The sequence below is a fragment of the Rhinolophus ferrumequinum genome, chromosome 7, assembly GCF_004115265.2.
Source record: "Rhinolophus ferrumequinum isolate MPI-CBG mRhiFer1 chromosome 7, mRhiFer1_v1.p, whole genome shotgun sequence".
In the NCBI taxonomy this organism is placed as follows: domain Eukaryota; kingdom Metazoa; phylum Chordata; class Mammalia; order Chiroptera; family Rhinolophidae; genus Rhinolophus; species Rhinolophus ferrumequinum.
This window is the reverse complement of record NC_046290.1, coordinates 22,775,842-22,790,372: the sequence shown is the minus strand read 5'-3', so window position 1 is coordinate 22,790,372 and position 14,531 is coordinate 22,775,842. Positions and strand designations below refer to the sequence as shown.

At 38.2% G+C, this 14,531-nt stretch overlaps 1 protein-coding gene across 1 annotated transcript in view; it reads right to left on the bottom strand.

Annotated features, from left to right (window-relative positions):
* Window positions 1-14,531, bottom strand: part of RAI14 (retinoic acid induced 14) — a 52,339-nt gene that overhangs the window by 2,425 nt on the left and 35,383 nt on the right. Inside the window, 10 exon segments of the mRNA XM_033110008.1 lie at window positions 1,825-1,974; window positions 3,581-4,956; window positions 4,959-5,115; window positions 5,767-5,885; window positions 8,317-8,371; window positions 10,923-11,009; window positions 13,121-13,149; window positions 13,380-13,530; window positions 13,532-13,559; window positions 14,174-14,280. Coding sequence (XP_032965899.1) covers window positions 1,825-1,974; window positions 3,581-4,956; window positions 4,959-5,115; window positions 5,767-5,885; window positions 8,317-8,371; window positions 10,923-11,009; window positions 13,121-13,149; window positions 13,380-13,530; window positions 13,532-13,559; window positions 14,174-14,280 — 2,259 coding nt within the window.

Genomic DNA, 14,531 nt, shown 5'->3' with positions numbered 1-14,531 from the left:
CCATGGCCCTGCCTCTGTCATTATGTCTGAAACCTCAACTGAAAGCATCCCACCTTCCGACCACCATATCATATCCCATCTTTCCAGCAAACCCTGCTTTAGGCTGCCCCTGCCGCCTGCTGTGATTCTTCAGCCCCTTGCTACTTACTCACTTCTCTAGCAGGCAGGCAGCCTTCTGCAGTCCAGATTCTGCTCCAGCATTCTACTGGAACGGTTCTCACCTAGGCTACCCAGGGCAATCTAACTGTCACATCTCAGTCCTCGCTGCCGCCTACTCATCCCTTCAAGACTCAGCCCAAGCATCACCTCCTTCAGGAAGCCTTTCAAGACTCACCCAGACTGGGTAAGCACATTTCCTCTGTCTGCCCGCAGCAGGGTGGGCATCGCTCTCTCAATGGATGGTTACCACATTGCGAGTGTGGTAGGCCATTACATTACATATAAATTCCATGAGGGTAGTGACTATGTCTTATTCATTTTTATATCATTGGCATCTTGTACAATACTGATACATAAGAGATCATTAAACACATGTGGACTAATTATACGAATGACTGTATAAACCATTAGCACATTAGCTACAAGTCTGTGATAACCACTTTACCGGAAAAATGACCTGTGTAGGACACAGGAAAGAGCATCTTCTCCTCCCCTGATTAGTCCTCAACTGCTAGAGCTGGGAACACACAAAACGCTGGTTTTGTACTTGGTGGCCTGCCAGAGTTGGGACTGCAGAAACCTGAATCCACCAGTATTAAGTCTGGACTGAAGACATGAAAAAATCCAGGTCCCATTTGTAAGTGAAAGCTAGAGGCAGTCCAGGACATACTAACCCTTGCCTTCCCGTGGAAAATGTAACATACGCTTGTCAACTAAAACCTTAACAGAGGCGGTGGTAGGCCACATAATGGCCCTCCAAAGATGTCCACCACATCCTAATCCCCAGAACCTGTGAATGTTACCCATAAGGCAAAGGGACCTTGCAGGTATGATGAAGTTAAGGATTTTGAGGAGAGAGATTCTCCTGATTATCTGGGTGTGCCTCAAATGTAATCCTAAGGGTCGTTAAAAGAGAGAGAGGCAAGGTCAAAGTGGGAGGAGATGGGAGGACAGAAGTGGAGGTTGAAGTGATATGCTTTGTAGGTGGAGATAGGGGCCATAAGCCGAGGAATCCAGGTGGCTTCTAAAAGCTAGAAAAGTCAAGGAAATGGATTCTCCCTAGAGCCTCTAGAGGGAACCAGTCCTACCGACACCTTGACTTTAACAAAACTGATTCTGGACTTATATGATTTCCAGAACTTTAAGGTGATCAACTCACGTTGTTTTAAACCAAGTTTGTGTTGATGTGTTACAATAGTCAAAGGAAACTAATACAGATATGAGAGGACTTTCCTGGATGCAATAAAGAGAGGGAACAAGAAGCAGCTTGTAGATATGTAGAAATGTAGATACACAGCTATCGGAGATCCTGGCCGCTAATAAGAAAAAATTCTTGTCACTATCAGAGACGGTGATGACCGGTGCAGAAAAATGGTGAAGGGATGAAAAGATAGTGGATAAGTGAACAGAAAGCCTCCTCTGCTGTCTTGCCAATTCTTCCTCAGAGTTACATCTAACCCACCTCATGGTAGATAATGACTGGAAATTCAACCAGTGCCTTCTGTTGCCCTCACCAACGAAGTCTTCAGTCCGTTGCTCATGGAAGTATAACAGTCCTTTCGGCAGGGCATGTGTTTATCACTCCTACCTGCCCTACCAGCGGAGTAGGCATGTCATCTGCCTCTCCTGTACCCCAAACCAGGCTGCAGAAACAAGCCCACTCACCGCCAGCTGGTTCTGCAGCTGTTTGACCTGCTGCTGTAACACTTCCAGCTGCTGACTCTGCCTCTTGGAGGCGCTCGCTGAGTAGGAGAGCTGCGAGAGGCTGTTCAGGGCCTCCTTCAACTTGGTGACTTCCTTCGACATCTCATTGATCTAGAGAGAAAGGAAAACTACATCATTAGGCAAGAACGTGCTTGCAGAAGCAACATTTCAGGTATTTCTAAGCCTTGAATGTATTGGCCTGTGGGACTCAGAGACTTTGGAACAATTCCTTTTTTATAGTTTAAGAAAACCCATAAAATGAAACATAAAAACAAATAAGCTAGCAAAGCCTCTGTGGGGACAGAGCCAGGAGTGCAGTTTCCAGGCTCTCTGCCTCACGTGGAAAGGTGCTCACTGGGATAGCAAATGGCCATCAACTGTGATTGGATGGCCATCAGCTGTGGCTAGTTGGCCGTCAGCTTTAACCAGTGAGCCATTGGCCACTAATATAACTGCTGTGGCTACACTAGCAGCAAATGGGGACTAGCAAGAAGATGGTGGCTGAGCTAGCAAGAGCGGATTGCAGCTAGCAAGTGAGGTTGGTTGGCAGAGAGAAGCAGACGGCAGGTTGCAGATAGTGTGGCTCCTGCTTCCTATGTCTCCAACCCAGCCGCCAGTGAGAGTATAGTGGTGTGACTCCCCTATCTATGGCTCCGTGGGTGTTCCTTTTTGGTCTCACCATGTACTGCGTTCTTATGTGGGGAGTGGGACCAGAGACCCCAGATGACACCCCACGTGACAGCCTCCTAAATCCATTATATTCAGATAAGGGCCCCGGATTAAGTATTGTGTTTTGATGCATGAAGGTAACAAAAGCCAGGACACTGATTTCCCTTATGAACCTTAAAAAGGGGTGCTGTTGAAAAAAAATAAAACAGAAACGAGATTCTAGGTCTTCTTTCTTTGGAGACAACTATGTCTTGTTCAGTATTGCTGACCTAGACGATCCAGAACAAGTTCTAGGAACCCTGATTTCCTGGACATCTTGCTTTAAAGTAAACACTACTCCTCCCTCTACCTCCCAACCCCTGTCCCTTTGGCTTTAGAAGCTCTTTTGAAACATCCATTATAATAAAGCGATAAAGGATAAATAGTATTCTAGTCAATGCCATTCAGAACATGTGACCAGGGGACCGGGATGCACAGCAGATTTGGACATGGAACCATCCTCCACCCCGACCTGAGCCTTCTCCTTCCTCCTGCCACACCCAGCCCGCCTCTCATCAAAGCACCCCACACCTCTGAAAATGAGGGCCAGGGAGGGTACTTTTTATACTGACTCAAGGGAAAGCTCATGGAGTTTAGGGAAGCAAGATTAAGTGTGGGAGTATTTGGGTTTACATGTGACGGAGGAATCTGTCTGGATTCCAAGAGAGCTGAAGTTCAAGATCGGTCACAAACACTTTTCAGTTTGTGGGGTCATTTCTGATCCCTGACACTTGGCAGAGCTTCTGTAAAATAATTATTTAAAGGGAAAAAATATGCACAACATATGCTTTAGGGAAGTGGTAGAAGATCAGTGTTATTTTTTTTTCTTAAATAAATATCCAACTTACTATTGTAACGTGGCTTTGGGGACAGATGGAGTCTTGTGCCGAGCTTCTGAGCATTCACAACAGGTTAGTGCAAACAAATGCTAAAAATGTTAACTATACTAAAGGATGAAGGCCCTAGGGTTTACTAGCTAGAAACTCAACAGCCATAGAATCTCACCAACCTTCTTGTCTTTATCCTCCTCCAGTTTTGAAGAGCTCTCCGAATATCTCTTCATTTCTGCAAGCTCTTCCTGAGCATGCTGGAATTTTTGCAAAAGTTCATTTACTTCTTGCTCTTTGGATTTCAAGAGAGTCTGAATAGTTTCCTTTTCCCTTTTCATTTGTGAGACTTCACTTCTAATCTGGGCAACCTCTGAATGGGCCTTCTCTTTCTCTTTTACGGAATCCTTCAGTTTGGATGCCAACACACTCACTTCACTTTCTAAAGACGACTGGAGCTTTTCATAGGCCGACCTGGGCACCATCGCCTCGGACATCGCAGCCTTCTCCTCTACCAGCTGTTTCTCTAGTTTGGCCACCTCCACTTCCTTGCTGGCAAGGTTCTCTTTAAGACTGCCGACTTTTTCCTCCAACTCTTTTGCAGTCGTCCTCAGCGTAGTTATCACCTGCAAATGTTCCGTGATGGAGACAGAGTTCTCTTTCTGGGCGTCAACCAGTTGTTTGAGCTGTGTCAACTCGTTCAACACTTTTGAGTACTGAGACTTCATTTCGGACAGTGCCTCTTCTGCCTTAGCCCTGGATACGTTGGTCACCTGCATCAGTTTCTCATGCTCTGCTTTATGGATGTATTCAGCTGTTACGTCTTCTAGAGACTTCCTCTTCCTATAATCCTCCAGCTCGGCCTGGGCTTCTTTGTACAGCTGGGACAGCTCGCTCACCTGTTTGTTGAGTTCATCTATCATCCTGTTCATGGCCTCTTTCATGTCCCCAGCCTCATCACCGGCCTCTTGTGTCATCTGACTTTTCAGTGTATCTTTTAATCTCATGACTTCTTCTTGGGCCTCTTGGTATTTCCCAAACAAAAATGCTTTCTCCTTATTCATATTCTCAATAACAGAGCAGTAGGAACTTTTCATTTCCTCATACTCTTCCACAGGTGGCTTGATGACCACACCTGTCTCCCTCTCTACAAGTTTTTCCTCTAACTCTCTCACTTTGTCTTTATTTCTTTCACTTTCTTCTAACGCGTTCTGGAGCTCCTGCTTTAGCATACCTAGTTCCTCGTCAGCGATCCTTAGCTCACGATGTGAGTAACTATCCACACTCTCAGTCGAGACAAGGCCCAGTTTCATCTGCTTCTGCACACTCAGGACTTCTTTCATCATCGCCTCCTCGTACTTGCTCTGAGTTTCCTTAAGTTTCTGGCTGAGGTCGGAGCCATTCTCGGAAATCTCAGCATTGTTTAGGCACACCGATTCTGTCCTTCTGGACTGGAGCTCAGCCTGTAGCTGTTTCTTCTCTGCTTCAGAGCTCTCCAATCTGTTTTGCACGTCTTGCAAAATCTCTTGTAGTTGCTGAATTCTGACATCGCTGTCATAGTAGATTTACTCAAGGGATGTGTTAAGACAGATGGAGAGGACTTGGAGTCGGGGGGAGAGGTTTCACTAGGTTTGCCCAGGGATGGGGCCAAGTCAGTGTGGGTGGAGTGGTAAGAGTCAAAGCTCAGGTCAGCTTCAGCCTCCCTGGGTGTTTTGGCCTGGGAAACAAGGCAAGAATGAAATGGCACGAAAGGTGTGGTTAGGTGAGCAAGCAACTGGCATGAGAACAAACCTGAAACTTACGTTATATATGGGAGAGCAGAGTGATCATTTTCTTGCCCCATGAAAAAATATGGTCTGGGACACGAGAGTCAGATTAATGACACTAAGCCTATTCTGTCTCTATTTGGACACATTTTTTGTGTGTGCCACTGTAAAAACACTAGATTTGTTTTGGCTATAAAGCCTCTGACACAAATTTTTCCTTTATTTCTCATCTTATTCTAGTTGCCAAGATGGACAACGGGCTTAGTACAGCTATTTCTTATCAATTTCTTAAATTTGCTAAATGATCAACTTTACTAAATGAATAACTAATCATATATACACACACATATACAATCTGTCATATTATAGATATCATACTATATATAGTTATATATAATCTATGAATTTAGCAGCTTACAAAATTAGGGCTAGTAAATCACTCTCAAAAACAAATAATTTGAAACTATAAAATGCTTAAGTCTATACTTAAACAAGAAGAAGAAACTAAAGTAGATGCTTAAAAAAACAGCATCTGTCTAACCCTGAAAAATACAGTAGCTTGGCTCTACAAAGTAGTCTGTGGTAGCGATCCCTTTACCTACCTGCAATTTATCTTGTAATTCCTTATTGTGTAAGGTAAGAGAAGCAACTTTTGCCTGTAATAGGACAAGAATATCTTGTTGGTCAGCTTCAGAACTTACATCCAGTAAGCTATCAGCACCTTGGAAAAGAGAAAGGCAATTTAAAATAATACTTAAAAATTAAACCATTGTTTCTCTGACCTCTAACAAACTCCCTTTCTGCCCAATCCAGTTCTTCACCCTAGTCCTGACTAGGAAAGCCCCACCAGCTAAATAAATGAACAGCAATTCTCAGCTATTCAGGTTTCCTTACTGGGGTATTCCGGGCACAAATCTAAATGCCTGGATGCATAGAAGCTCATATGAGAAAAGATGGATTTGGTCCGACACTGTCCATTCACTTGATTAAGCATCATACTTTGGTTGTTGTTTTTGTTTGTTTGTTTGTTTGTTTGTTTTATTGTTCCCATGCCTAATTAAGTTTCATTTCTGTGAATCCTTTTAGAAATATGTCCATTGGTTCATTCACTTCTTATCACCACCATCATTACACTAGTTCAAACTTTATCACCATACTTTGAAACTTTGCAAACGACTTCCTAACAAATCTCTATCTCTCTCCCTAATAAAAATCTAGTCTGCATACCATTGTCAGACTAATCTTCCTAAAACATGCTTTGATACAGTCACTCATTTGGTTCAAGTGTTTTAATTGCTCTCCCTCCAAAAATAATCTCCAAATTCCTTTATCTGGATTAATTTAAGTAGATTGGGGCCTCTATGATCTGGCCCCAATCTACCGTTTTAGGCTCATGACTCATGATTTCTTCCTCTAGTAACCCATGTTCCTCAGGTTCAAGGTTTCCATCAGACCCTCTATATTCTCAACACAAGGCTGCTGCTTTAATTCTTCACCATATGGCTGCCCTTGCAGCATCTCTTTGGTTAGGTATCTCTTAAAGACGTCTTTCAAGACCCACGTCAAACTAGGCCTCCTCCTTAACGCATTCGCTGATCAACCCGGCACGAAACGGTCTTCTCTGAATCCCACAGTAAACACTGTTGGTAAGCCACAACTTTTTGACACCCTACTGATTATCATGCTCAAATACAATCTAAAGCAATGCTGCTCAAAGTGTTCACTGATCGAGTCAAGAAATTTGCTCCAAAATAGTATTCAATATACTGCTCCCGTTCATCCAGAATGTCTTCCTATGAAAAAAAAAAATGTCAGCTGGACAAATTGGCATGCTCATTGATATAGCTGGATGACCTTCTGGTGCAAGCTCTTTATTTATCTGGACTGACAACATTTTACAGACTACATTCTGAATAGCACTGATCTAAATTTTTTACTGTTATTTTTTAATTTTCTCACAGCCATTTAATACAAAGATGAAAGCTTTAATTTTAATTTGGAAGGATGCAAAATGACAGTTCTTCATGGAAATGCTTACTTCTGGTGCCTAGTGAGTAAGCCACAGCTTTATGACATGACATGAAGTCATGTGAGCATGGAATGAACCAGAAAACTGGGAGCATGACTGTAATTCTAAGCAACAGAAATTACTTCTAAGATATAATGGATGGATTTTAAAGTATCCAATGTAACAACTGTTCAGTTATACTAACATTGATCTCTGCCAGGAATTAGAAAGTTTAATATTTCTAAATTATGTAAGTTAAAGTCTCCAAACACATGAAATGCTAAGACTACGAAACTGAACGCTGGAGCAAAAAAAGGCCTTTGAAATAATCTACTGTACATTTTAAATTGCTTCTGAAGTACTACACTACATTCTTAGAGGGTCAACCTACAGGATTGGACTCTTGATACAATAAATTAAACCCTATCTTGGTGAAGACAATCCGATTATGTGTCATTTCATTAGTAGCCCAGTTTTGCATGCGTCTATTTAAGATCCAAAGGTGAAAAGTTAGATTGTGGCAGCCATGGAAGTGCTCGCTTGGCTCTGCTTTCAGGAAACAACCTGCTGCTCACCTTTAAGGAGCTGCCAACTGACCGCTTGCAGTCCATGGACCTCGACTCAAAATCTTTTTAAATGCGTAAAATAGAATATACAGGCTACAGTAATTCAAGAACTTATTTTGTAACAGAACAAATAACAACATCTGGCAGCAAGTCTAATAACTGCCAGAATTTCTAGTAGAAATATTATAAATGATGTTTCAAGAAACCTGCAATAACTGTAAGGTGGTATGACATTATCTGTGAATTCTCTTGTTGTCCAAGTTCCTGGGCGGCTTATACCACTGGGAGTTATTGCCTATATTCATTCATACCGGAAGGATGTGTTAACATGTAGATAGTGACAAATGAAACCAGAGATATATGTTTTTCACATCCAGGCTCTGAGACTCCTTCAAATCCAGGCACAGGCCCTTGAAGTACAGATAGTGTCCGCCTGTGTGGGACTGGCAGCTTTGGGGTGGCCTGCCGGGGTTCTCCAGCCTCCTTACATAGTAGCCCCAGTTGGCCTTTGCTCTCTCTAAGCGGACATGGAATAGAGATGGCTCAAAGGAGGAAAAACGAATGCCCTGTCATCTCACCTGCAGTACTGTCACTCAGTCTGTCTTTGTTTTCCCGTATGGAACTGATCTCAGCCTGCTGGAACACAAAAATGACTTAAAAGAATGTTCCCGAATGGTTAACATTCCACAAAAGAATCAAGCAAAGTTCTTCCTTGGTGTTACCAGAAAAAGAGAAAATCTCCATTAAAGAATGTATTTTAAAATATCAGTGAATAAAAGTGATAACATCTACTAAGGTATACTTTCCAAAACATTAGAAGTAACAGAGGGTATAGTCTCAAGATATTTTTCAGAAATTTCATTTAGTAAGTGTAGTACAAATATCTTTTAAGATGATAATGTTATGTAATAGCTAATTTAGTGGGTGGGCTGTGACCTAAAACTTGAGATGGCAAATACTACTTTCAAAATGAAGTCAAATAGAAGTTTTACCTACCTGGGTAATACATTGATTAAAATATATGAGAAGTACTTTTTAGCATTATCATTTAACAAATTAACTGCTATTAATATATTATTATTATTGTTGTTGTTGTTATTGATATTTCTAAGAGAAATGGTAGTAAAGAAGACCTGTCAGGGAAGGAAAAGGTAATTTTATAAAGGAATAAAAATTCTTATGGTCTTGGATTAGCAATCTCCTAAATATTTCTTCTAAACCTTTGTCCATGAATATCAGTTACTATATTGCAAAAATTCTTGTAACTTAAAAGCCAGAGTCTCATTTCAAAACAAAATACAGTGACTGGCCAGAAATTACTATATTTTATCTAGATGAGCTGCAGACCACAATAAGCGAGATAATTCTCAGCAAAGAAACTTTTGTAAAGGCCCAAATGCTAAAAATGAAGTGGCTCATTTTTGGTAAATGCTTATCTTTACAAAAAGCTTTTTTCACTTTAAAAAATATATGCTTATTTTTATTTTTCACCTATATTAAAGTACAATAAACAGCACCCATACAAAGTTTACAATTTGAGTTTTTTTTTGATAGACATATGCCCACGGAATGACCACTATAATCAAGATACAGAATATTTCCATTACCACTAAAAGTTTCCTCATGCCTCACACAGTCAATCCCTGCCCACCCTATTCCCAGGCAACTACTACTCTCCTTTTTGAATTTTCTAGAATTCCTATAAAATGGAATGCCATAGTATCTGAATTTCTCTGTGTCTGCCTTCTTTCACTCAGCATGATGATTTTCAGACTTATCTGTAATGCTGCTTGGACATCATTTCATTCTTTTTTATGGCTTATTAATATTCCATTATATGGAAAAATCTCATTATCTGTATCCCTTCACTTCTTGAAGGACATTAGGATTGTTTTCTAGTTTGGGGATATTTGAATAAAGCTGCTATAAACATTTGTGTATAAGATTTTTTGAGACATATATTTTAACTTCTCTTGGGTAAACATCTATGAGGAGATGGTTAGAACATGTGTTAGGTATATTTTGAATTTTTAAAGAAACTGTCAAACAGTTTTTTAAAGTAGTTGTGCCATTGTACATCACCAAGAGCGTGATAGTTCTAGTTCTTTCACATGTCACCAACAATTGCTATTTTTCATCTTTTTAAACCTAATCCATTCTAAATAGTGTCACTTGATCTTTTCATGGTTTTTAAGGAAATGAAAATCTTTATACACTCTATTTCTGAAAATCAGCTTGTAATATTATTCTTTTGAATGCATTGCCTCCGTTAAGCCATAATCATATTAGATTATGGTACTAATTATAAGAGCATAACTTCTTTTCCTTGCCTTGCCTTGTATAGGTATTCATCTTAAGAATTTATTAATAAAATCTAGTTAAAATGAGGAAAATGGTAAGTTGATAGAATCTTTTCCAAATTAAAAGAAAATTTATCTTTAGCAATTCCTTGGGTGGGGGAAATAAATATACAAGTATACCATTAAAATTTCATTTTAACGACTCTGGGTGGTGAACACACAAGGTGATATATAGACGATATATTACAGAATTGTATACCTGCAACCAATGTAACTTTACTAACAATTGTCACCCCAATAAACTTTAATTAAAAAAAAAATTTCATTTTAACAATTATAAATTTTACTTTCCTCCCAAGTGCAAATTTTCTAGTGATTGTTAGGTAAATAGATACTGAATTGAAATATCCGTCCATTCCTTAAAATATTTTCCAACAAAAGATATACAGAATCAGGTGGAATAGACCTAATGGATTTTTTAAAATTTCTAAAATAAATACATATTACTGTTATAGTCAGGAAAAAGCTTAATTAAAAATATGCAATTACTTCTCAGAAAGATATCAGAGAACAACAAAAATTTCCAATTTTGATTGGCATTGTATCAACTCAATTTAGTAAGAAGACTCATTATTAGGTTAAGTTCTTATCTTTGCCCATTTTTATTAAATGAAGAAATTACTACTTAATGAATGTAATTTATTCATCTGACTCTTTTTGTATGGTGTCCATGCCAGGAAAAATAACCAAGGGATGCTTCTTGATGACAGGTTGTAAACCTCACTGAGAAGTATATTCTGTTTTGCACTGTATTATATAACTTAAACCAAATCTCTTATGTGTCATACAATTCAATAGCAAAATTAAACACAGACAAGAAATACCTTGAAGGGAGGTTCAGCGAAAAATACTGACTCCTTTCCTGAAAGTGGTGTTGAAGTTATTGATCTTGGGGAAGACACATCACTCAACTAAATAAGAAAAACAAACAAACAAACAAAATGAAAGTCATGGATAAAGAATGCTTCTTCAAAGTCTTTTCTTCTCTAGTGTCAAAGAATTTAACCAATGCAAATAAATCTAACAGTAATTATCCTTCGTTTTAATTATTTCAGAGGTAATATTTTCAACGTAACTCAGCTACCTCAAATACTTTTTGAAAGTTTGCAGAATATAACTAAGTAACTTTGCTCTTGTATTTACTTGAATCAATTTTAAAAATCTATAAAATTTCTATTGCAGGTTGAGATTATTAATGAATATGCTAACGCAGTTAAAATTACTTATTAAATGTGATATTTCTCTCAACTATTGGCATATGGATTATTCTTTTTATGGCCTATGATTCTTTTAATAACAAACCTCAGCCCATTTTTATTTGCCGTTTTATAGATATCTGCACTTCCTCCTCTATACAGTAGTCACTATAATCTGAAATGAAAGCTGCTTTTAATATTATCAACCTTAAATATAATTAGAAAGGCTAATGTATTTTAACAGTGTTTTAAGAAACCCACTACAATTCATTTTCAACTAACTGCCTCACCAGCTACCCATTCTCCCGCCCTTTACTAGAGCTGTAAATATGAGGATCTAACGGGACTAAACTTATTATCTTAGGGAAAAAGTTTCTGTCATAAAGATTGAGAATTTCCTTGAGGCTTTCAAAAAAAATACTATTAATTCTTCAGTTTTAAAATCAATAAGCATCAACCTATTTCTTTACAAATAATCAAAATCCTTTGTACCATAATTGTAATTTAAAACCACTGAAGAAAATTTGAAATGTGCATTTAAGGGTCAATTCTAAAACATTTCTTTTTGGCTTAAACACAAAATGACAAGACTATGACTTTGTTGTTGTACGTTTGTTCATTGTTGGTTGACTTTTGTTTTTACCTGGGTAGGACTGATAGGAGGTGGTGGAGCTTTGCGTTTTTTTGGAGTTCCACTTCTTTCTGAGCTTATTTTAGAGACTTGATCATGCTGAAAGTTATCACAGTCCAAAGAATGGAGGTGGGTTAGTTAGGTTAGTAAAGTCTAAGCAAATAGCTTCATCAAACAATGAGAAAAACCTCAACAGCTCATGCATGTCTTATTTTATCAAGACCTGAAATTTGCTACCAACATTAAAATAAGTAATATGCATGCTCCAAGTTTTCTTCCAGCAGCCCATGCTTTAATAGCAAGAAAATAAAAAAACACAAGACAAAATCAGATTAAGTTGGTGTGCAAAACTGGGAAAGTAGAGAATGAGAGGTTCTCTGCCACAATTTAAAACCCAGGATACATTGCAAGTCTAGCTTTCATCTTAAAGCAAAGCCATGGTATTTTCCCCACTTTTTTATTACTTCCATTTATTTTCCTATTTTTTTTTCCATTCATTTTCTTAAAGAATATAAATACAGGGGAAAGGAAGAATCTTATCTCTGAAGGTTATGGAAAAACAAGTAACAGTTAGTACATAATAAATTCCATACTCAGTGTGTTTATATTTTATTTCCAAAAACTCTGATGTATAAATGAGTAAATATAATAGCCAAACATATATCTTGTTAATAAAGTAAGCAAGAGTAACTATGCTTTTTAAAAAAACTCCAAAATAACAGGGCAAACTTCTCAATTTCTGTGTAATGCTAATGACATTTTAGAAAAGCCCCACTTAAAAGGAAAAGCTAAATTTCTTATTTTCATTAAATATCTAACAATGCCATGGATATAGTCTAAAATTCTTGTGATATTACAAGTATTTAAAATATTGTTATTTCATAGTTTAAACCACATCAAACTTTTTCACAACAATAGGAAATATTAGTAACTTTTCAGAAAAAGATGACTATATAAGCAGGAAGTTTAAAGTTCAAGCTCTGAAAATAGGGTAAACCATTTCAAAAACATTTCCCACCTTACAACAATGAATCATTTATTTTAAAGATATTTCACTCCTCAAGTGTTTTCACTATAGTCTTTATCACTTTTCTAGTGGACCACAGAGTGGCTTAATCAGAACATTTTCAAATTCCCCCAAGCGAAGATTCAAAAAAAAAAGAAAAAAAAAAATCCCTACCCCAAAGATAAATACCTGCTTTGGTTTTGTTGGTGTCTTTAAATCTATAGAGGAAAAAGTGGAAAAGAACAACAAAAAAAGAACTATGAGAACCATAATAACTCATTTTGGGTGGGGGGGATACACACACAACATACACAATATTTAACACTTCATTTTTCTTCAAGAATATGTTTAAAAGAAATAAAATATCATGTTGCACAAATTCCTTTACCCTTTGGGGAAAATGCAGTGGATAAACTTAAAACAACACAGGATATTTTCTTTCACATACCAACATCCTGAGAGATTTTCGATAATAGAAGGCTTTGAATTCCTGCATTTTCTGAGAGTTTGGAATAATGTAAGGCATTGTGTCCAAGAGAATCTACAAGGGTTAGGTCTGCACCCTTTTTAATTAAGGCTTCCACAATGTTCGAGCCTCCCAATTTCACAAGCCACCATGAGAGCAGTTCTAAAGAAAAAGAGAGACACCAAATTAGTCCCAACAAACGTGACAACTCTTTCCTGGGAAAATCATTTCAGTTGTCTTAAAAACGGGGAACAGAAGAGTAAATGCTGTTAATCTAGGGATTCACAATGGAACGTTATCAAGATGAAATTAGGTAGTTGTGTTTTTTTAAAACCTCAGAATAATTCAAAACATTAAGGCCATGTTAGGGTCAAATAACATAGACATAATCTTCTAAACACGATGGAATTTACTACGATTGGCACAAATCTTGTCCTCCTTCCACCTCAAGCATTTTAACACTCCTTATATACATTGTTAAGACTGTTTTCAAAAAGAACCAGTATGTTACGTTTATTGAGTTTTGCATGAAAAGTCATAGGAAATGGCCTATTCACTTTAGTATTTAATAATCTCATCACAGACTCAGTGATGTTCCCAGAGGTCTGGGGAAAAATATTTTAAGTCAAAACAGATTCTTGATTATCAAAAGAGGCAGAAAAAAAAAAAGTTAAAACCATTTTATTACAAATGATCCAAAATACAGCTGTGATATTTTGAAAGACCCTCAGAATATGGGTATCTCTGAAATCACATGATTTGTAATTCTGTGGTACCTTCCATTTTTGTCCCTGGAATTTACATCTGCTCCATGATCTAGAAGAAAGTGACAGACCTCACTGTGGCCACTTTGGACTGCAAGAAGCAGTGGTATGTTCCCATCCTAGGAGACAAATTCAGATGAAGATTTTAACTCAGACACCAAATGCCAGAATTACAAAGGTCTTGTTCTTTCTACATTGATTCCTGAATTATCCTTCTGGTTGTATATGTAACCCCCCGCCCCGACCCCACCCCAACGATAGTCTGTGCCCCAGCTGAGCATCTTAGCACCACTCTTCTTATGGAATTTCACTGACTGTTAGCTTTCCCTCAGGAGCCTGAGCCTCTTGGGCTGCTTGTTCCCTCGGCCAT